The 24,959-nt window shown below is 30.0% G+C and overlaps 5 protein-coding genes across 5 annotated transcripts in view; 4 read left to right on the top strand and 1 right to left on the bottom strand.

The window, feature by feature from the left end:
- Positions 1 to 259: 259 nt before the first annotated feature.
- On the top strand, positions 260 to 1,955 carry Fib (fibrillarin). The gene is given in 5 exon segments (NM_001162312.1): positions 260 to 442; positions 568 to 926; positions 991 to 1,161; positions 1,224 to 1,469; positions 1,538 to 1,955. Coding segments are annotated over 5 exon segments (948 nt in total). The 5' UTR covers positions 260 to 438; the 3' UTR covers positions 1,706 to 1,955.
- A 3,339-nt stretch (positions 1,956 to 5,294) lies between these two features.
- Positions 5,295 to 9,857, top strand: LOC107882147 (protein angel homolog 2-like). The gene is given in 10 exon segments (XM_016808191.2): positions 5,295 to 5,643; positions 5,687 to 5,763; positions 5,843 to 6,006; positions 7,751 to 7,817; positions 8,579 to 8,885; positions 8,967 to 9,052; positions 9,055 to 9,257; positions 9,360 to 9,418; positions 9,483 to 9,596; positions 9,691 to 9,857. Coding segments are annotated over 10 exon segments (1,314 nt in total). The 5' UTR covers positions 5,295 to 5,545; the 3' UTR covers positions 9,830 to 9,857.
- A 2,398-nt stretch (positions 9,858 to 12,255) lies between these two features.
- On the top strand, positions 12,256 to 14,960 carry LOC100161411 (translation initiation factor 5a-like). The gene is given in 5 exon segments (NM_001162016.2): positions 12,256 to 12,404; positions 12,608 to 12,729; positions 13,171 to 13,338; positions 14,287 to 14,421; positions 14,575 to 14,960. Coding segments are annotated over 4 exon segments (483 nt in total). The 5' UTR covers positions 12,256 to 12,404; positions 12,608 to 12,621; the 3' UTR covers positions 14,647 to 14,960.
- A 3,517-nt stretch (positions 14,961 to 18,477) lies between these two features.
- Positions 18,478 to 21,661, bottom strand: LOC100163455 (heat shock 70 kDa protein 4). The gene has a single exon (XM_001951757.5). The coding sequence runs from the start codon at positions 21,357 to 21,359 to the stop codon at positions 18,999 to 19,001; it is 2,361 nt and encodes a 786-aa protein (XP_001951792.1). The 5' UTR covers positions 21,360 to 21,661; the 3' UTR covers positions 18,478 to 18,998.
- A 275-nt stretch (positions 21,662 to 21,936) lies between these two features.
- The window catches only part of LOC100165510 (polyglutamine-binding protein 1), a 5,375-nt gene continuing 2,352 nt past the window's right edge, over positions 21,937 to 24,959 (top strand). The window contains 3 exon segments of the mRNA NM_001293455.1: positions 21,937 to 22,330; positions 22,645 to 22,793; positions 22,872 to 23,047. Of these exon segments, the coding sequence (NP_001280384.1) occupies positions 22,267 to 22,330; positions 22,645 to 22,793; positions 22,872 to 23,047 (389 nt within the window). The 5' untranslated portion in view covers positions 21,937 to 22,266.

The following is a 24,959-nucleotide window of genomic DNA, read 5'->3' as shown; positions in this document are numbered from 1 at the left end:
CCCTCCTAACCATGTCAATGGAGCCGCACCTGATATCATTGAATTCAAATTTAATACCATTACAGCATTCTTCAATAATTACAGTGACCCACTCAACCTACTGTGCTGCAGAGCGACACCAACTTGCTCACCTTTTTTGCATGTGTGACAACTTTTGCTGACAAGTGTTGGCAACACTGACGTTAATTCTATTATGTAGATACCATGTTTACACCAAAATGTGTGATATATTTTGAATTTTAGGTTAGTGTTGGTCCATGCTCTTTTCAAAACTTTACCGTCAATCCGTCATATACTGCTATAGTGATTGCCGGTTGTTGAGTGGTTTTTGTTATTGTTTCGCTTCGCCATCCGGAAAAGAACTTCTGCGTTGAACGTGAAAATAGCCACTTCGATTATTTAATTTTTCCGTGAATACTAAACACACTATATTATACAATGGGTAAGTATTTTATTTTCTATTCTCATGACACATGGACACTTGTAATCGTGTGTCTTATAGATTTAAACACGTTTTTGTGTTTTTTATTGAATATTACTTTTACTTATTTTGTATTCATATTTTAGGTTTTGACCGTGGTGGCCGCGGTGGTGGTCGAGGAAGAGGTGGTGGTGGAGCTCCTCGATTTTCTGGAGGCGGAGGACGTGGTGGTTTTGGTGGTGGTGGTCGTGGTGGCGGCGGTGGTCGAGGAGGTGGCGGTGGTTTCCGTGGACGAGGTGCTGGTGGTCGTGGTGGAGGTGGCCGAGGTGGTGGTGGAAGGCCATCTGGAGGACCTGGAGGCTTCAAAGGCGGTAAAAAAGTTATAATTGAGCCTCATCGTCATGCTGGAGTCTTTGTTGCCCGTGGCAAAGAAGATGCACTTGTCACCAAAAACATGATTCCTGGAGAAACCATCTATGGTGAAAAGAGAATTAGTGTTGATCAGGTACATAACTAAAACAAAAACAGTATTTATATATTTAAGACTCAACGTTTTTTTGTAATTTCAGACTGAAGGAGACAAAATTGAATACCGTGTATGGAATCCGTTCAGATCAAAATTAGCTGCTGCTATATTAGGTGGTATTGATGAAATCCATATGCCACCTGGATCTAAAGTATTATATTTAGGTGCTGCTAGTGGAACGACTGTATCTCATGTTTCTGATGTTGTTGGACCTGTAAGTTTTTATAATAACTAAATAATATGATTCAAATTTCTGAATGAATTGATAATTTATAGGAAGGCCTTGTTTATGCAGTAGAATTCTCTCACAGATCCGGTCGTGATTTGATTAATGTTGCTAAGAAAAGAACTAATATCATTCCAATTATTGAAGACGCACGACATCCCCATAAATACAGAATGTTAATTGGAATGGTAGATACAATTTTTGCTGATGTAGCTCAACCTGATCAAGCTAGAATTGTTTCAATTAATGCACAATATTTTTTAAAGAACGAAGGTCATTTTGTAATATCTATTAAAGTAAGTCATTAATATTTATTCTGAATATTTATACTGAGCATATTAATTATTTTTGTACTTTTTTTTAGGCAAATTGTATTGACAGTACTGCTGAACCAGCTGCTGTATTTGCGCAAGAAATCGAGAAATTAAAAACTGATAAGCTGAAACCAACTGAACAGCTTACACTGGAGCCCTATGAAAGAGATCACGCTGTTGTAGTTGGCGTATTTAGACCAGTTCCAAAGGGAAAGTAAACTTCAACTAAATGATTTTTAATACATAACAAGTTTTTGTACAAATACTCGATGAAACCAATGTTTTTACTTTAAAAAAATAAGTATTTTTAAGCATTCTATTGCTAATAAAAATTGGATTTTAATTTTATAATATACAATTAATTTGTTTTTGTTGATATTTGATAGTGTTTGTATACTATAATATCTCTATACCTATCTATCTCTATATCTTCTATACTATAATATATAACGTAAATTAATTTACTAATTTCCAATATTATTACTTATCATTCTTGTATATTATCGTCCCGCCACCTTAATATTAGTTTTAATTTAAATTAATAACATTTGTAAGATGTGCACACTTAATACTGTATTACAAATATATCTGGTGAAACTGTACACATTCACAACAGTAAGACTGCATTAGTCGCAGCAAATGAGACATCACATGCGCGAACTGCAACACGTTTCCATTGTGATTTTTTGCCAGGCTTATTTGGAAAAAAGTATACATGACATATAATATACCAATAGGCCAACAACATAAAATATGTACATTTTGCCCTTTTTCAAAATTTGTCTATATGTAAGTTATCAAGAATCGAGATACAAAGAAATATATCATAAAAAAGCTTGACATAATATGATCTAATCAGGCAACAACAAACAAGTACTAAATTCTTCAACTTCCTTAAAACAGGCAATTGCCTCACAAAATCCTTCTTGTTTCACTGATGGTATTTAATTTAAAATGATTGTTGAAACAACTTTAGTCTGTCCAGCGAGAGAATGCGCCGCTTCTGTGCATGTAGACTGACGACTTAGCGAGCGCCATGGCACTGTTTCCCCCTCTCACGGCCTGCGGAAGACGGCCACGTACAGTCGGTCGCCGAAACGTGCCGCCAGTCGGCGGGCCATCCTGGTGGGGGCACACCGGGCTGGGTATGCGCCAAAACAGACCAATTTAGGTTGGCGCACGGCGCGTTCTCTCACTGGACAGACTATAGTAATTATTACCATTAATCGTTTTGCTCAAAATGTTAAATTACCTAACGATTACAAATTTTAATCAAAATAATTAGGTGACACCATTTGAATGTAAACATATATCTGTTTTAAGTTATATTTATTTGCCAATTTTAAATATTGTGTTTAGTTTGATTAAAGGGTATTCAGGTTCGCTCGTTTGTAGTCTACCACTGGTTTTTATATCTAATTAAAATATTGATAAATATGTATAACTATAAATAATAATACACATAAACAAACATATTAATAGCAAGCTGTTATCTAAATACAACAATTTATTTTTACTTTTACATTATTAACATATATTATATAAAAAATAAAATCATTTATAATATTATATTAGGTACAATATGAATTCACATCACTTAGAAAATATTCAAATATGTTGTCTTTATCAAACACCACCACCGACCATCATTCTGCTAAATATTAGTAGGTATCAATATGAATAATTCCATTTTCATTAAAAACATAGTATTTTCCTCATACTAAATAATTAAGTTTATTTCTTTTGCTAACAATTAACATAATTAACAACTTTGATTAAAACTAAGTTTGATTGTCAACTCGATAGTATTTTACTGGACCATCGGTTGTAACTTGTAGCCGACTGTCCCGGTGTGCCACCTATAGCACAGTTGGCCGGTACCAACGTATAAGTATTGGGCAGGAAGCAAAGATAATAATATGGTATTTATTTATTATTTTTGTTTTATGTTATATACCTAAACCTAATAATATTTTATTATATTGGACGTTTCACGCTGTGGTAAACATCCCTTGCCTCATTACAATTAAATTTGTCATGTTACAAACTAAATAGTAGCTTTGATATTTCATTCTTAAATATTATAGTTGTACTAGTATTTATAATCAATAATAGTAGGCACATAATATAGAAATCAGGGAATGAAATCCAATATATTGGAAACCGGAACCCATATTGGGTTAAATAATCAAAAATTTGAAAATTTACAAAGGTTATTCTGTGTTAACCTCAGTGGCACAGAGTCCTATGATCGGTGCAGGCCACGGCCTGACCACTTTTTATTGTGTGTGGCCGTTGACCATTGTGTAGGCCAGACACTCACACATGCTACATACCAAAGCTGTAGGTACACCATAAAATTGTCACATATGCTGTACAACGATAACGCTTCTAAAACGCATTGAAAATAGGTACCCATGACTTATCTATAAATGCGCATCTCCACTAGATTTAGCTTGGCCATTTATGGGTGTATAAATATATAATTTAAAACTACAATATTAAGAAAATTATTATTATCATAAGTTTTCAACATAAATTTAAAAATGTTAAAAGTATGCTTAGAATATGTGAATGGATTATAATATTATGTATATTTTTTAAATTATTCTGAAATTTTCAGCAGCATTATTATGTAACATTAACAACTTATTAAATATTTAAAACTAAAAATTATATGATATAATCGTATAATAAAATAACTTTAGTCTTTAAGGACTAATAACCACAGTTTCCCAGTTTCTCCTTAAAAAATATATTAATTTAAAAAAAAACTATAGATTTTGTAGAGGTTAGACTATATACATTTATAAGTTATACAAATACAATACCTGCCGTGTATATAACATGTTATAATAGTATAATAGAATTATACTGAAAAGTTAAGCACAAAGGTACCAATATCATAGTATAAAAATAAATTAAAACTATTAATTCAAATTGGTACGTGATAGATTTATTATTATTTTTTTTTATCATTTGAGGACGTACACATTAATTGTGGCCGTTGAATTTTGATTTCGCCTGACCACTATTTTCAAAGTTCGGCGCCACTGCGGCTGTGCTCAATTTATTGGTTATTAAAAGTGTTTTAATAAACTGTGTTTGGTTTTTTTTAAAAATTGTAAAATCTAGAACCAGAACCATTAAATTAAATTTTCGAAAAACCCGAACCAGAACCAAAACCCCATAATCAAAGTCTGAAAGTACTGGCACAGTGGCACAGAATAGAATAAATACTACTGGAACATAGTTTTCAGTCCTGACGCGCCTTCTATGTATAGACACGAAACAGATTCATCAGAATAGACGTCCTATGAACTATTACAAGCGCTGTCCATTAGTTTATAGGTCTACGGTGTACACCATATACTAGGGAGTAGAGAGCCTAGATAATTATCTAGGTTCTCTAATAGTGACGTAGGGTACAACTAGGGTCCCACTTGTTCATACTCCGATTTATTGCGATGCATGACAAACTTAACAGGTATGTCAGCAACTCGTGAACGCATGTCTGTGCCGTAAGCATTGCTCCAACAGGCTTTGCGGTGGAGTGGTGGTGGAGTCTTCGGCGGCGGTGGCTATTGCGGCAGTGACGGCGGTCATAGATTAAACATACATGTATGTTTAATCACAGAATAATATAATGGTTTAATCTATGCGGCGGTGGACCAATGAGAACTGGATAAATGCTTACGTCACAATACACCGCTTGGCGGAGGGTGGGTGCGCGATTTGATTCTAAACCGGTAATATTGCTGACATACCTATTTATTTTGTCATGTGTGATGTACCCGCATATTTAATCACCTATCACGCTCTATTATTTATTATCAACATATTTCTATCGCGGACATGGTATCCACAGATAATAAAGGGATTAATATATTTTATCTATGTAGGTATCCACCTTGATTTTATGCTTTTACAGTTGGATTTTTAATATTATCATTGAGTATAGTATCATTTAAGTGTTCTGTGATCATAATTAATTTATATGAACATCCAGAATATTTTTGAAAATTTGAAATAGTACCTATGCTTTTCTTGTCACTTTTATGTATATTACAAAAGAATTTAATAAAATATGTCTGTTGTGTCGTTTATGTCCAATTGCTAATTTTGCCTGCCGTCTTTCCACAACAGTCATGCATCGGTAAGTATCTTTTAAAAACATTCGTCTACCATCTCTCAATTAGAAATAAACAATTTTCAGGCCCAAACATGAAGGATTACATTAATTTTATCAGGCCTTTAGTGCACCACAAACATGATAGTGAGTTACAACAATTTACAATTCCCTACCTTGTAGGTAGTAGTCTTTAATATTTTTTAACTTTGTTTTTATATTCCAGCCAATTACAAGTCATTTCATTTTAGTTTGCTATCATATAATATACTAGCTCAAGAGTTGCTAGAAAAAAATGCTTTTTTATATGATTGGTCTGATGTCCGTGTGTTGAACTGGGACTATCGAAGACAACTTTTATTGAAAGAAATAAAACAATTTAATGCAGATGTAAGTATTTATGAGTATTTATAGATGTTATAGTTTTAATTTTTTGTTATAAATTAAGATGTTATTGTTATATACTTATGCATAGGGATACCCAAACATATTTTATTAAAAATAAGAAAAAATAAAGATTTTTACAAAAAACTTATTTTGTTAATTGGTGTAACTCTAAAAAAAAAACGTACCGTAGATATACTTAAGTTGAGCGTAAGTTAACAATATTTTTTATGAGCGTCTAAAGTTAGCCATTGAATATTCACCATTTCACCCATATATTAACAAAGTCCATTGGAATTTTTTTATTTTGTTGTAATTCAAAAACTAAAAACCTTGCGTACTTGAAATGTTTACAAAATGTTTTTATTTTATTATTTTTATACATAAATATGGAACATTTTCAAAATATCTTTTTTTTCATTTTGAGTTATTATAGAAATTTTAGTTTATAAATCTTAGTTTTTTTTAGTTTTCTTTTCAAATGTCAATAAATTTCTGAATTTACTTATCTAGATACCTACTGCACAGCAGATCAGTTCCCACTTGCCCACTTGTATTATTATAATAGTTGTGCGAGTGGAAGGGGCACTACCTTGTAATAATTTATCTTAAAATATGAAAATTCCTGTCTAAGCTATACTAGAATAATCCATTTTCTTCTGCTGTACTTTTTTTGATATTATAGTGAATCGACTCATTATTATATCATTTATTGACATTATTTTTTTTATGAGTATCTATTTTAACAGGACATTGTACCCTCGTGAGTTCTTTGTCTTAATAGGTTGTTCTTATATTAAATGAAAGTTTGTTAATAGATGAGTTCACTCTAATATTAAAAGTAATAACACAGGGTTGGTTCTGATAAACAAAAATATCTATGCTGTGCGTGGGTCAGAGAAAGAAAAAAATTTATGCGCTGACATCCTTTAAACTATACCAAATTAAATCAGTACCAGGCAGCCAATGAGCCAAGTTGTCCGCATAGAAGTGGCTTTGTTCCAAATGTCGAACCAGATGGTTGTTAATATGGTGGGAGAAACATCTGAATGCTTATACACACTGGACCAGAGATATGAGCCATCAAAAACCCCCAAAAAATAACTATACGCTGTTATAAATTATAACTATATCATTTTCTGAACTCTGGAGCCCTCCCACTGCCAATCTAATTTACTTAAGACTTTGAAACCGACACGGCTGGATCCGCAGACGTCTCTCCTATTATTATGGGTAGTAAAAAGACCTAATCTCACAGTGCTTTTCGATTATGTAGTTATTAAACCACCTGACAAAAACCGGTTGCTGCCTAGTACTGACCTCATTAGCAACAGAGTATAGTATTGAAAATGAGTAGTGACCGGCAGAAAACTGTGTCTTAAGTGAGTCTTTCTATATAATTATATTTTATGATACCTAATTAGAAATAATTTTAAAATTATACCCAAAGACTAGTTTTAATTTTTAGTCCCCTTTAGTATGGTAGTTAGGCTAATATAATTTATGTACGATTTACCAAGTAATACAAATGTGAAGTTCTTTTCTTGAGAATTTTAAATCTAATTCTGTAATCATTAATTGATAAATTATCTTAAATCAACTATATAATATTATATGTTTATTACAACAACTTTTGTTTATTTATCCAGGTTTATGTATTATCAGATTATTCAGTAAAAAATTACATACTTAATGTATTATACATAATTTTTATGTAATCATAACTTATACTATACATTTTTTGTTCTAGATAATTTGTTTTCAAGAAGTTCAAGAGTCTCATTTAAATTGGTTCTTTAAGAAATTATCAGATTTAGGTAAATTACCTATAAATTACCTATTACAATAAATTAAAAAAAAATATTTAATATGAGATACTCATGTAATATGCTACTTACCTCTACTTCGTTGGTGTAGTATGCTACCTATAAAAAAGTTTACGGGTGTTTACTATTTTTACATACTGAATAATAACAATTTATTGAACTAAAATGTTTTTAATGTATTGATCATCATTGTTAAGTATTTTAATATGTTATATATATTGTTATGCTGTGTTTACGTTATCCCAGAAATCTTTAAACATATTGACAATTGTAGTGTTGTGTTTAAATTATTGACCGCCACCATTCTCTTTTAGTTGGCGGTCTTACATAATATCTGTTACTTAAGTGCTTAACATTGCAAAGTAGAAGGACTCAACAAAAAATAAAATAATTTAATACCTATCTAAAAATAAGTTATTATAGGACTTGGTGGATATTTACCGGTAATTAACTAGATAGTTACCTGTATAAATGTATAATTTTATTGATATTTAGCTGTTATAATATTGTAAGACCAACGACCATTATAATGTTTTTTATCTTAATAACTCAAGCGACATGTACTTTCCTATAATAAAACTAAATAAAAATATAACACATATAAGAGTAGGTATGTCATATTTTCTAGTAGGTAGCATACTGCATGTGTACAGTTTTTTGGTATGTAGCATTTTACGGTAGTTAGCATACTACATGAGTACCTAATATGATATAGATGCAAACAAATTATAAAATTACATTATTTATTTTAGGGTATAATGGTGTCTATAAAAAACGAACTCGTTTTCATTGTGACGGCTGTGCTATATATTACAGAAATGACAAGTTTACATTAAAAGAAAAGGTCACTGTAGAATACAATCAACCAGGAATAAATGTATTAGATCGAGATAATGTGGGTATTGTGTTGAGATTGTCACCACGGAAAAATGAAGCAGAAAATATAATTGTTTCGACTACACATATCTTATACAACAAAAAAAGGCATGATATTAAATTGGCGCAAGTTCATTTATTACTAGCTGAAATTGAGCGTGTTGCATATAAAGGACACAAAAAGTAATATAGATTTTCATTGTTAATTAATTTGTATTCTAATAAATAATAATAATTATATTTTTTTAATTATTTCTTGTGTAGAGTTGGTGATGATAATATTCCTGAATACCATCCAATTATTTTGACTGGAGATTTCAACTTGGAACCTAATACTGCTGTTTATGATTTTTAATCAATGGTGCTCTATTCTACAGTAATTTACAAAAACCAACGCTTTGGTCTCAAAATAATCAAAGTGGAAGATGTAACATGGGAAATGAACTTATTCCCAAGAGTTTAGGCATCACTGAATATAGTCAGCATTCAGACATTTTAGAATTAAGAAAAATAAATAATCATAAGCGACAAATTAATGACGGTCTTTATTCAAAGGTAACTTAAAAATATTAGTTAAAAAAAAAAATTAACGATATTTTCATAATCACGAAAAACATATTACTTATATATTAAAATTTTTTTTTTTGATTATGTCAGCTACATCATAGTGAAAGAAAAAATGAACAACTATTATCAACACCGTCTTCAGAATTCAAGTATTTAAATTACATTTTTAATATTTCAATAATTTTAAATTTTAATAAGTAAATTATTTTTTAGATTTGGGTCTGGAAATGTGTATCATAACCTTAAGTTTTCTTCTGTATATAATAACAATAATAGCTGTTCTACATATCATGACCAATGGACTATTGTAGATTACATATTTTACACGTAAGATAATAATAAATTTATGACATACATTATCCTTATATTTTTTATTACTGAATCATCTAAAATAATTCATTCAATTTATTAATGGTTATAGCAGTACAAATTTAAAACTGAAAGCTTATATGAAGCTTCCAAATGTTGCTGAATGCCAGCCAATATTAGCTATGCCAAACAGAGTATCTCCGTCCGATCATCTACCACTGTTTGCTAAATTTATTTATCAAATAAAATAATATTTTTGGCATTTGTTCTCCAGCGTAATCTTGTTTTATATTTTTATTTAATATGTATTACAGTTCCTACATTGAGTACATAATTACTAATTCATATTATCAAATCTAACTGTAATGTGTATAATATTCAGTCTTAACACCTTCTTGAGTTGTGTTTAATTACCAAAGAAAGAAATTTTAAATTCATTTATTTATTAAAAAGCATTCTCGAATAGCGATCATCAATAAGAACATATAATTTTATGTTCATGATTAATTAATAGAATAATATTTAATAAGGATAAAGCGGTGCACATTGTAGGATTGCTAATCACTCTGAAATCTAGAGCTATCACACTTTTAAGTCATTACTAGACAAAAATTTTTTCTGATATGTATGTGCATATATTTTTAATTTTCATATTCTGAAGTAGAATATTATTTTTGAGTATTTCAGTATTTTGAAGTCCAGATTTTTAGTTTTTAGGTATCATTAATAATTAGCATAATTATAACGCGGTTTACAAAAAAACATTTTTTTTTTTGTTGAATATTTGAGAATTTTTTGTGCTTAAGGATTCCATAGCTTATTTTAGAGTAATGTATTAATTATAAGAAAAATAACTTAAATATTTTGATTTACAATTATTATTGTAATTTTACTTTGAGAACTACCTTTACAAATTTTAGATTCTGAGAGGTGTGATGAATGTATTGATTTTACAATGATGTGTTTTTTTATTTAAATTTATTTTTGTGTCTGTCACCAACGTTTGGGGCAGTAAAACTGCTTCGATTTTCTTCAACAATATCTTGATTGATGGTAAAGTGATTAATAAATTATTTCATTCACAATAAAATTGTCAAATATACTTACTAATATCATAGGCTTACAGACCGTCTTCGCTCAGAATCGTTTTTCTTATACAATGAAATGATATCATTTAATTCAAATTTAATAGTTAGCACCATACATTACAGTGGTCAGTGGACAGTGACACACTTGTAGTATACTGTACTTCTGTATAGCTGAGCAAGTTTTTTTATGACAATAGTCAATAAATAATATTCATTGGCGGCATGGACGCCGACAGTTGGGATGCAAGTAAAATGTGTGTAAATATAAATATTATACATGTAAAAATAATATTTTTAATTACCTAATATATATATATATATTGGGTTTTTTGTTATTTATGGTATAAAAAACTTTTGCATTTGCATTATGCAAGATTCATTCAAGCTATCATAATTTCTATAGAAGAAAAACGAAAATCCAGTTTTGATAATTTAGGGAAAATATAATCTGAAAAGCTAGGTTTTGGCGAAGTCAAGGCTAATCAAAGAAAAACTCAGAGACGTTTGATCGAAGGGTGCCAAATAGCAACATTACTTTGTCGGCTAAAGAACAATATAAAGCACTATCTGCATAACAGATTTCAAAGTAACGTAATTGATCATCTTGCAAAAGTAAAAAATATTTTAGAAAATCTTAAAAAAATACATCTATTATAATTTATAAAGACAACCAAAATGAGGCAAAATACTTAAATAGGTATATTGTATTTATACCTATATTGTAAAACTTTTTATTTTAATATTTTTAATTCATTATTATTTATTACATATACAAATAATATTGTTGCTCATTTGTATATACTATATAAGTTATAATTTGGTTGCCTTACGTAGTTATGTTGTAACAATGGACCAAAAAAAGTCAATAAGCGATTTTTTTTATTTTTCTTATAAATTAAATAATTTTTGGGCACCCCCTTTCAATTGGAAATTTAATTACAATTCACTGCTAAGTGCTAATATTATATTTTTAAAAAATGTCAGTTAGGACTTAAGAGAGGTCCGTAGTTTTTGAGTTTTTAAAATGTATTTGATAAAAATAGTAGTCCATAAAAAACAGTTTTACAAAAATATAAAATTGCTTTAATATGGTATATGGAAGTATATTGCTCGGACAATATTTAGAAATTATAAAATATTAATTAGCATAATTAGTATATTTAGTATATTTTCAAATGATCATAGCATAGCCTAACCTAACCTATTATCATGGACGAAGGACCTATCAGAGGTGGGGAGGCAAATTCCCCCTTCTCCCCCCCTCTAGATCTGCCGCTGGGACCTAATGTATCTATAGGTAATTAGTACTTAGTACATAGTACTAGTACACGACGTAAAATAAAATAAAACGACTCATTCAAATTTCAATATATATCATCCATAAACTTTTTAAAAGTCATCGCCGCCTTGGTTTTTAAATACTAAAATATTCCCCATTTTTTTATATTAGTGAATAATAATATATTGTTTTGAATAACTTGAACATTGTTTAGCGGGAACACGTAGTTTGTCTTCCATGACTGCACATCGTTGATTCCTTGGTGGTGGTAATCACACCAAAATATTGCCGACTTATCGTATGTGCGTCTGTCTCTTTTTTTTGCTGTTGTGTCGCCCAAATCAAAGGCTCAGTACTTTTTTTGAATTAAAAAAGAATCCTAAGCTTTTCTATATTTCTCTTTTTTTAACTTATATTTTAAGTAGTATAGTTCATTTTGTTATTCGTTCTGTTAACAAAGTAAGTAAAACGTCTTTACATTTTACGTGTTTGCTCGTCTAAAGTTATTGTTTAGCTGCACAAAACAACTCACGAGGTTTTTTAGGTTAAATTCTGTTAACAGGATGTCATCAATACTGGCATACTGCTGACTGCAGATCACGACTGAATAATTTTTCAAACTAAATTTTCTCTGTGTAATTTAGATTTCTTTGTGTTTGTAGTTCTATTTTGAATAATGGCTGACATCGAAGATACTCACTTTGAAACTGGAGACTCTGGTGCTTCAACCACATACCCCATGCAATGTTCAGCTTTGCGAAAGAATGGTTTCGTTATGTTAAAAGTAATGTCTAACACCGCTCAAACTATCTATTATTAACCATTTTATTATATGTTATATGATCAATCCATTCGCTAATTATTTTTAGTTAAAAAATTTTAAACCAAATTATCGAAATAAATACAGTTATTAACAAAATCAATTTTTACCTCATGTAGTATTTACATTAATACTTTCACTTTATCGTATGGGTATCTGTTGCTTTTTATTTTAATGAATATAATCAATCAAAAAATATACTTAATATACTTAAATGTATGTTGTATGTACTTTTAAGTGGTTGTTTAAACATATTACAATTCTTAAAAATTATTGTTCATAAATGGAAACATTTAAATTTTTTATAACATTGTAGTTATTAAATGTTTTGAAGCTTATGCATCTATTATTTGTATGTGTGCTAAATACTTTTTATTTGTTTATATGAATTAAATTTTTTTAAAGGCTCGCCCGTGCAAAATTGTGGATATGTCCACATCAAAGACTGGTAAGCATGGACACGCTAAGGTCCATTTAGTTGGCCTAGATATATTTTCTGGTAAGAAATATGAAGATATATGTCCGTCAACTCACAATATGGATGTTCCATTTGTCAAACGTGAAGATTATCAGGTAACTAATTTACCAATGGCATATTACATTTTTCAATCATAAGTGATCCGAGGATGTGTATTAGTGATTGGAATACTATTAAACTATTTATCTATAATCTTTTTTTTATACATAAATATAAGTCGGCACAATAAGCAAATGTGTCATGTAAAATAGTTGAAAAACTGGCAGAAAAATGATAGAGAAGCCTCCTATTGATGGCTCTATTGTATATATTTATTAATTATTATTTTAAGAGATCATGACACCACTAATTGAGCTATAGGTATCTACGAGGGATTGATTATAAGGCTAAATTTTTAATTAGTGAATTTGGATGAGATATTAAAATACAGTAGTCATTTTTAGAAGTATTAAGCTTTTTTATAGTATATAGTGTTTTAAAATAAGATCATACCTTAAAAGCGGCCAGTTCTTGTCTGCAACAGTCAGCCGCTCGCCCCAACAGAACCTTACGACTGGAACAGTCACACCCAAGTTGGCTACCGAGGTATGATCTCATTTCAAACTGAATATTTCATTTTTTGTTTCAGATCTAAGGTAAATTTGTTACGTAGGGAGGGTATTTGTTAGTTTTCCGATAGCAATGTTATGAAAAGATTTTATTTGATTATTTTGCATTCCCCTTAACAAGTCCAAAATCCAAATTAGTTGTAATATATTTTGTCCATGTCATGTATCTACAATCGAAGGTTTTTAAACTAATAAATCTAAGTCTGGAGAAATAAATTACCTATTATATGACTATATTATGTAAAATAATAATTATATGCTGAGCTAAATTAATGTACACAGTCACAAAAATATAACTCCTTTTGTTTAGGTTTTAAGTCTAAAATTTAAATATTTTAGCAGTTATTAATTACTGTAAAAATATATTTTTATGATTTATATGAATTTAAATTATAAACAACACATTTTTAAATGTAATTTTTCTGTTTTAATTAGTTGACTGATATATCAGATGATGGCTATTTATGTTTGATGTCTGACAATGGTGATTTGCGCGAAGACTTGAAGATTCCTGATGCTGAAATTGGTCAACAATTGAAAAATGAATACGATGCTGGTAAAGAGCTTTTGGTAAGTAAACAAGCAATTTTGCATATTATATTGTGTAAAATCTGTAATATTTATTTTTTACAAGAATAATTTGATAAGTTACAATTTTAGTATGTGATTTTCTAATTATACATTATGCAATCTATAATAATAATGTGCATTCTTTGTTTTCAGTGTACTGTATTGAAATCCTGTGGTGAAGAATGTGTGATTGCCATTAAGACAAACACTGCTTTGGACAAATAATGCTCACAAATGACAATGCGTCAGAAGAGTAAAACATTTCTTTTAATATTTTTTTTTTTTTCTTAGTGGCTAAATAATTTTCAAATTCTCTTTTTAATAATTAAACCCTAGAAAAATAATAATTACTTGTAAACTGATTTAATAATGTAATTAAACAATCAGCCTTCAGATTATTTACACTATGATTAAAAAATATTATGGTATTTATATTAAGGGAAAATAAACATTGTTTTTACTTTTTAAAAAGTTGTTAAAGTATGAACTATGGGTTAAACCAGATTTTGAAATATAAATAACCAAGTCACTAATGTTAATTTATTGAATTGTAGTTACATTTCATCATTTTGTTGTTTTCCTTATTCCTTCCTAATGCAATAATTAAAAGATTTACTTTGTAAATGATAATAACCATTAAACATTTTCCAACAAATAATCTATATGTTAGTACTAAATATTTAATAACTAATAAGTTCAATTATTAAATATTAATTCAGTATGTATTGAAAATTGGAAGGTTAATAAATTACATATTTAAATACTATTTAGTATTTTTCAAACAATGTTAATTACTATGTAACATCTAATTATGTAAAACTTAAATAGAAATAGGTTATTCATTTTAATAATTGTTTAAAAGCTGGATTATATTTATAGGAAAAAATATTTTAGTCAATTAAAATTAAATATTTTGATTCCAATTAGACACCACTTATAAACAATTCTTGAGGTGTTCATTGAATTTTTAAAATTGAAATAGTATTAACGATAATTTAATTTTAATTATGTAGTTTTGATAACTGATAAATATGTAGATTATTTTATGCAATTTAAATACTTTTAATGAGATTTAAGACTCAATTTGAAGGTAATATAATATATAATCTAGCTGACTTCTAAGCAAAAAAATTTGATATAATATAATGATACATACACAATTACCTAGATAAGAATAAATTCATAAAATATATAACAAGTATTATAGTACTTAATTTTAATATCAAAATTTGTATGTATAATATGTATTATGTATCTATACTCATTATTTAAATACTAATTTAAAAATTTTATTTTACTGAAAGTTATTAAAAAATAAATCAAAATTTTTTTTATTAACATAATTACATTGGCTATTATAATTTGTATGATATCTTGTACTTTTTTTACCTTTTTAAACTACTTATATTATAGGGGGAAATTTTTATATATATTAGCTTACAAATTGTTTATCAAATATTTATTACTGGAAGTCTTCTTGTATCTTATGATACATTTTTTTATAAAAACCTTTACATTTTAAGATAATTATAAAATTACTTTTTGATTTCTGTTGTATTTTTTTAGTAGTTTTCATAGTTGATTTGCATATGCACTTGCAGTAGGTACTGTATTTTGAATCCTCCCCAGTATTTATATTCTTCTAATCAGCTATTGTATTTATTTATTTTTTCATATGATTTTGTACGATTGAATAGTTTAAAAAAAATGGAATTGACACAATTTGATAACATATAGTAGGTATCCAATATCAAATTTAACCAATAATTAAGTACATAATACCTATTAAAGGTATTTATTGATTATACGTCACTGTATGACGTGGGTATAAAATATATTAAAAATAAGTAATACATTTGTTAGGGATGGATTTCCCATAGCAACTGCAACTTTAATTTGAAATTTTAAGAAGAGAATGGTGGAATTAAAATTAAGTGCACTTATTTTATTCTATGTATACTCGTAGGTGGAAATCAGTGGGTGCTTGTAAGGGCTTAGCCCCTCAAAAACAAATAGCATTTTAGTTGTGTGGGATCGGAAGTGGAAAGGTAGGATCTACGAAATGTATTATAAAATTATGTACCATATGATTTTTTTGTTTTTGGTTCACTCCCACGGATTGGCGATGACTATTGACTGGTCTAATGGGATATTATATAAAATAACATAATGCATAATCCTAAATGGTTATATATATATATTATATTACATACAATATGGGTAAAAAATAAAAATTCTAATAATACTTTTAATACGAAAACTGTACAAAGTCATGTTTTTCGTAAACCGGTCCACATTTTTATACCTGCCTAGTGCCCTAACTAATACTAGAATATTATTAGTATTAATAGCAGTATTTAGAAGGAACGGATTCCTGGAACGAATTCCTTTTTATAAAAAAGAACGAGAAAATGAACTAGTCCTTTTTTCAAGGAAAAATAACAAAATTGTTCGTTCCTTTCTAGTTCCAATAATTTATACAGATAAGTATGTAAATAATTGAAATTAAGATATATTTATTTTAAAGTGTTTAATGTATTTTGCTAGTTAGTGATCGTTATCGACTATCGACGTTATACAATTGATATACGTTGGCCAACAATTTAATTTTAAAGAAAACCTCAAAATAGAATTATAAAATATGAACGTACTTGTATATTATATTAGAATTAAAAACTAAAGAAGTAGGTATGCATATGAAAAAAAAACATTAATGATTAAGTAAGAATTTTTATTTTATTTGGAACTAAAAAAGAACGAGGAACGGAACGAATTCCTTTTTTTAAGGAACTTGCCAAATACTGATTAATAGTGTATTATGGGTGAGTAGCCATTTGTAGGTGACCAATAGACAATACCCAATTCATTATTTTGGTTATTGACTGAATAGGAATGTTACAAGTTCAGCTTATTTAAATCGGACTTTGGACATTTTACAGGCGTGCAAATAATGGGAAATAATATATTAATATAGGACACTGGATGAAAAACCACAATTGTGAATTGGTACGAATAATAAAAAAATAAAATATACATTATATAATATAGTAAGTTGTAGGACGTATATATAGGTACTAGGTCATAATAGTAAATACTAAATTACATAATATTATAGTTCAATTATTAGGCCATTCAGTTGACCTGTTGACTGACTTTGGCCTAGGAAAAATCCTAAGTTTAAAGCTGCAATATTCTCATTTACTCTTGAATTTTGTACAGGGATAGAACTCGTCGCGGCCCGACGAAGATCTGTTCCTCTGCTCATCCGTGCTCGACACTCGGTCATTTCGCGGTCACACGGAGAATCGGTGCGTTCTCTCGCCGTACAGGGTATAATATATGCCTTGCTATTTACTCATTAACATCATAGTTAAATTTTTTGGTGGGGTCTAAAGCCTCCCCTTTTATTTTATTTTCTAAAAAATGATAATATATTATGTTTAGTAACAAGTACCGAATTTCAAATCTGGCAGAAATTTAAGGGGACTAACCCCCTCAATTTTAAGTCAATGCACATCAATTATTAATTTGAGAGAATCGGTATTTCGTATTATGAATTTTTAATGTAGGTACCTACATCGTTTATTCCACAGCTAGGTCCTAGGTATACTATCCAAAATTCATTACTGTAGAACAGTTTATAACTTATAACAATTTAATAGCCACCTAGATTTGTAGAATCTATATAAGTTTTATACTCGAGAACCTATTAATAAGTAAACACTATATTGCCAAAATTTGACGAGTCAGTCTAAAATTTTCATAATTATTTACTCCTTATAATAATTGGCTCAATCTCCAGCTGTTGATTTATAACCGTTAGGCCAAACATTAATTTTCTACTGGAGCAGTGGAGCCTGGACGCATACAGTTATATATGCTTCAATAGTATAACATGGTGTCATATTTAAATAATTAACTTTGTGTTTTGAGTGGAATCAATGATTCAGTAATAACAACTACTATACTATATAGTCTGGGATTTTAATGTGATCACAACAAACCACAAAGCATATGCCACTCAAATATTTATAATATATATTTTAAAACCACTGATATTATAATGATCTAGTTGATATATACTATAATTATTAGAAACTAACCCATAAATAAACATTAAAATTACATCAACGACCTAGTAATTGTAAATGATGACATTTAATTTTACATACAGCAATAGGGACACAGATAATTTTACTTATAAGAGGATTTATAAATATTTCAAAGATTAATGTATTAACATTAGGTACATCAGCTGTTAACAACGATGATATTAAACAGATTAATACAGTTTATTAATTATCATTAAACACGAAGAACAATTTTTTACTTTCTTTAATCAAAGTTAGTTAGTTAATAGTTAACACAGGAAAGAGGAAAATAATGAATCATAATATTCCTATTATTGTTCTAGTAAATTTGTTTTTTCCATCTATTAAACTGTAATACACATTATGTTGCTTACAAAATTATTTCATAATTGTGAATACAAACATTATATAAATATAAAGGTGACATTTTTGAAATAAAAAATTAAATATATTAAACAATAGAAAAAAAGTGTTAAAAGTAACATTTTAAGCGTCATTGCCGTTTTCGACTGGCTGTTCAGTTTCCATTGGTTCTGTTTCTTTTTTTTCTTCTTCCTTAGGTGGTGGTGGTGGTTCCACTTTGGGTGCAGGCTTTGGTTTGTATAAAACTTTGCTTACATTTTCTTCTATATTATGTTTCTCTCTAACAAACTCATCTAACTTGATCGGAATGTCTTTAAATAAAGGAGATGCAGTTACTTTGGCCGACTTTTCTTCCAACCAACTCTTGGCATTATTGAGGGTTTCAGCCAATTTGTCTACTTCAGCACTGTCTAAGTGGTTAAACTGCTCACTTCCTTTGTGAAATGCATCAATATCTCTCTCAGCTTTAGAAATTAACTGGATAGCTTGATCTTTTATAGATGGGAAGGTTGTGTATTCCACTTTACGTCTCTTAATGGGTTCACCGACTGTTTTTAACAAATCCAATTTCTCTGTGTAAATATTTTTAATACATTCTTCGCCTTCTTCGTACAACCAAGCTTCGAGCTCTTCTAATTGTTTAACAATTTTTTGTCTGTCAGCATCTATAATATAAGAAGCTAAGTCATCTTCACTAGAAACTCGACTTCTCATGTCATAAATATATTCTTCGAGGCTGTTACGAACATCAATTCTTTCCTTTTCCTGACGATCAGATGCTACCATTTTACCTTCTTGCTCAATATAGTTATTTAAATCCATGGTTGAATAACCGTGAGTCAATGATTCAATACGTAAATCAATGGTCTTTGTAACAGACTTTTTCTTTTCTTCTTTCTTCTCTTCGGGTTCTGCTGGCTGGGGCTCGTTTTCATTTGATTCCATAGGTTCAGAAGGTGGAGTTTCTTCTAGTAATTCAGCCTTCTCCAAAAGTGTAGCACTACTTATGCTGAATATACCATGTAAATTAATTCTGGCTTTAACTTTGACTTTTTGACTTGCACCATCTGCTGTTGGTTTGACATCGCGGACTGTGAATTGACCAATATAACTATCTGCATAAGGAATAGGACCAGAATAATGAGCTTTTACAGTAAATGGAGCTAATCTGTAGAAAGACAACATTTTTGAAAATGGAACAGCATGATTTTTAGGGAAAACTTCAGCACGGCCATCATCTGAGTTGTCTGATGGATCCCATAGGAGTTCAATGGGAAAACTTTGAATATCGGTCACACTGAAATCTCTTACTCTTACAGCTGGTGATAGCATTGCACATTGTAAAGCACATCCACGCGCCACAGCCTCATCTTGATTCAAAGTAGTGCTAGGTGTCTTGCCGAAGATTTTTTCTATTAAGTTCTTAATATATGGAATACGACTGGAACCACCAACAATTTCTACGGAATAAATATCATCTTTGCTCAGCTTGGAATCCTTAAGGCACTGTTCTAATGTGACCTCAACTCTATTGAATAAATACATGGCTAATTCTTCAAATTCTGCTCTTTTAATATCTCCGTGCACATCTTTGTCATCCATGAAACACTCAATGTTCATTGGCAACTTGGTGGAATTAGCTGACATTTGTTTCTTTATTTTTTCGACTTCAGTCAATAATCTCAAAAACGCTCTGGCATTGGTTCTAGGATCAATGTTATAACGGGTCTTGAAGTCTTTGCTGAAGTGTTCGGCTAAAATGAAATCAAATTCTCTACCGCCCAATTGAGAGTCAAACGTACTGGCCAACATCTTCAGTTTGCCCTTGTTGAATGCACAGATGAAAACCTGAAGGGAAGTGTAGCCACAGTCAACAAACACAACATTCCTCGGCTTTTCTTCAGGATTGGGCAAGTCCTGTTTGTAGATACCATAGGAAAGTGCCGTGGCGGAAGTCTCGTTGAACAGGCGCAGGACGTTGAGTCCAGCAATGGACGCCGAGTCGAGCAGTGCTTTGCGCTCTGCGTTTGTAAAATAGGAAGGAACTGAAATAACGCAATCGTTTACCTTTGTCTTGAGCGTTACCTCGGATATTTCTTTGAGTTTGGTCAGCAACATGCCGGTGATCTGCTCCACGCTAAATGTTTGTTGTTCATTGAGGTAGTTGACGTTGATACCAATCTTGTTGTTGTCGCACTTACCCACGCCAAAGTGCAAGTGCTTGAGCTCCTGTTTGACGAACGGGTCGTCGAAGGACCGGCCCAGCAACCGCTTGAAGCCATGCACCGTGTTCTTCATGTTGGTGACCATCTGATTTTTAGCGGCCACTCCGATGATGCGGTTCCTGGGACTGAAGGCCACGCATGATGGCGTGGCCCGCAGGCTATAATCGTTGGCGATCGTCTCGATGCCACCGGCCCGGGCCACGGCCACATAACACGATTCGTTTCCGAAATCTATACCTATTACGGACATTGCGGCCATTGGCTTGCGGAAATCGTATGGTAAAGAATAATCACGTGGATGCGTTGATCGGTGGGTGGGCGCGTGCAGTGGACGAGAAATAAAAAAATGATCGGCTTTTGTGCGGTAATCGGAACGCGGTTGAAAGAAGACTTAATTGATAACCTAGTGTAGTACACCGACTTATTGCTTGGCAGAGTCGTACACGCAATTCGGAGAGCCGGCAAATGTGAATCGATCGAGGGAATATTCTAGAACGTTCGACTCGTCGGATGACAAACAGTTTTGTGCCGTGTGGAGGGGACGATCGGTTCGTCGCAGGGAGGCAAACGTCCCGCCAATGGTTGACGAAAAAAAAAATTTTCACAAACACGATAATTATTTATTTACAGAAAAATAAAACTTTCCTGTCTAAAACCGTCGAATTATACTTTATTTGTTTTCAAAAAATGTTAGACTTTTAAAAATTTGAAGATATTTAAAAAAATCCCAAATTTTATTTTCGAGGTTATCAGCTCTTCCACTGTTTGATGAATATTGATAACGATTAACGAGTGTTATCATGGCAACAAAGTTCCGACCACGGCCTCGACTATTCGATTCCGAATAATAAATATATAACATAGCCTTTAGGTATATAATAATGTATTATTCTGTTCTGTAGTATATACTATAATATACTGTATACATCCGTGATCATAACTCACAACTCACAAAATATTTGATATTTGATCAAATTTTTGTTTATTTATAATCGGAATTCTGTTATTCAATAACAGATAATAGTTCAATAATAATAATTAACTTAAAGTTAGTAAAGTAGTGAAATACTGAAAGTCGAAAACTAATCCTTCTTATATCATAATTTTTGTTTGTTTATAATATTAAATTGTTTAATGCTATAGCCTATAGATTTATACTATACACAATGCCTTTGCCTCCAGCTCTGGCTAAAAAGTTGGCAACCCGTGGAATACTCACCGAAAACGAAGGTAAAATGTGTACATCAAACATAATATTATCCTTAATAATAATAATTTTATTTACCTATTTCTTGTAATACATGACTTAAAAATGTAAGTATATAAGTACCATTATTTGAGAGAAGGTTACAAAAACGAATCCAAAATTAATTCTAGATAATTTTATGTTTTCCTAAGTAAAATACCTAATCATAATTCATCTTTTGACATAATGCATGAATACGTTTATTGTGTTTTCATTACATACTCTATTGATATTGTATACTTAGGTAGTAGGTACTCAATATTATACTTTATTATTAATATTATTTTCATAACTTTAGCAAAGAATAACACAAAAGAAGTCGAAGAAGAGGTAATTGCAGAATGTTATGATGATATTGATGATGCAAATGATAACTCAGGTTCAGATTCACAAGATAGTGATGAAGAAAATGATAAACCAGATCCTAAAGTATTGGATAAATTTAAAGTAAGTTTTAGTGATTTTATAGTCAAAGTCAATTAAATGTTTATAACTAATGTAGTATTGTCTAATTATATGCAATAGGGTCATCATGGTTGTCCAAACAAGTCAAATGTATATCATGAATGCACCAAGTTTTGTGAACAGAGGTGGAGAAATGGTATTAAACGACCAAGGAATGGATATTTAAAATCTAGAAATGCTATGTTAGAAAAGTTTCCTTTACCTAAGAATTGGCATGAAGTGTATGATCCTGGAACGTAAGAATTATTTACTTGTTGTCGTTAATACACTTTAAGAACCATAGATTCCTACATTTGAAAATAAAAAAAAAATATTAATCCAAGTACTTGGTACTTAAATTTTTTTGACATGAATAATATGTTTTATGGCTGGGGGGGGGGGTCATACAAAATGTTGTATGCGTCACCGAGAATGTTACCATGGATTTTAGTTACCATCAATAGCCACCAGCTATATTTGGATGTACCGTGTATCTGCATGGAGTATGGATACTCGTTTCTGGTAGCTCAAATTATGTTACCATAGCAACCTCTTTAAATCTAGAGTTAGGTTAAAACTATAATTATCAAATATACCTACTATGTATTTAATTTTAATTTTGTTCCTTTACATATCTTATTGGCGGCTTAATAAGTTTCATAACATTTATTCAATAATTTATGACAATTCTGTCTCCATTCTGCTTAAATATTAACTTGTACTTCCTAGTTTATACTAATAATTATATAATAAAAAAACATATCACGCTACTCAATATTTTTGCTTCATATTATTAGTCTTAAGTGAGTTATGACCTTTTTGAAAGTGTACATTTTAAAATGATCATAACTCACTTAAAAATCATAAAATTAATAAAAGCCTACGTGGGGCCCTAGATAATAATCTTACCTTTAAATTTGATAATAGGTCAATTCACTCTAATATAAAAACTAACAGCACACAATTGAATCTTCTGAACGAACATTTGCTATAACGTACGTGTGTAAGACGGAGACAACACATGCGGGTGCGACGTCCTCTTATAAGGAAAATGTATGAGTCATAAATATGTTTTTGTTAATAAGAATTTTTGACAATTATAACTTACAAAAAATCGGAAACAGATAAATGTATATCTAGCCTAAAAGTTAATAAATGTCAAATTCGTATTTGCTTCTGATTTCAGCTTTTAATTATTATTTTATTATAAACTAATGATTTTGTATTAATTATTATTATTTATCACTAAAAATAATGTTAAAAAGGTGGGTAAGTGGATGTCGCTCTGCTGTACAGTAGGTTACAAGTGGGTCACTGTATAATGGATAGTATTAATTTGAATTCAATTATATAATATCACTGTATAAGAAAAACGATTTTGAGCGGAGACGGTTTGTCAGTCTAGGTATTAGACATATCTATTATAGGTATACTTATCTATAGTATTAAAAAAAATTGACCTATGATAGGTATCAATAATAAATTCCAAATTAATCATATCACAATATCCATTAGGTAACGTGTTATACATCAACAACAAACCGTGGTACTATCATAGATATATAATAGTATACTTTAGAAACTTCAAGTACCCACAAGTAATATTATACAATCACAACAAAATAACTAAAATAGTTATTCCAGGTTTTTTAATATGTGATTTTGTCCAAATTTGAACTTAAAATGACTATAAAAATAAACTGTGCTTATGTATTTCTTAGATTTTTTGACAACAGAATTAAATATTTACGTGGAATCTTGTTTTAAATTTTCAATCATTAGAAATAAAAGTTGAACATTTTATAAATTTTTAACTACAAAATAATTATTCAATTTTAAATTTGATAAATTTTGTCAACATTTTAACTTCAAATGCTTATAAAAAAAAATTCTGCCTATGTATTTTTAATATTTTTCAACTGATATTGTAACAATATATCAGGAGCTTTGTATTAAATTTTTACACTTTTTGGCCCAACAGATAAAACTTTATTGATATTTATAGAAAAAAAAATTTAAAAAATTGAAAACTTACAATGTCTGTACACAGCTCAAAAAGAGTCAAATTATTTTCAAAATTTTATCGTATATAGGAAATGCTAATATAAACATTCAGTGAAATTTTCAAATATCTACAGTCATTCGTCTTTAATTACATAAAATAGATTT

This window comes from Acyrthosiphon pisum, chromosome A2 (genome assembly GCF_005508785.2).
Source record: "Acyrthosiphon pisum isolate AL4f chromosome A2, pea_aphid_22Mar2018_4r6ur, whole genome shotgun sequence".
NCBI lineage: Eukaryota > Metazoa > Arthropoda > Insecta > Hemiptera > Aphididae > Acyrthosiphon > Acyrthosiphon pisum.
This window is presented reverse-complemented; position numbering and strand designations above follow the sequence as displayed.

Bases quoted from the DNA above. Each gene is read 5' to 3' on its own strand.
- LOC100163455 (XM_001951757.5), bottom strand. From the start codon at position 21,359: ATGGCCGCAATGTCCGTAATAGGTATAGATTTCGGAAACGAATCGTGT.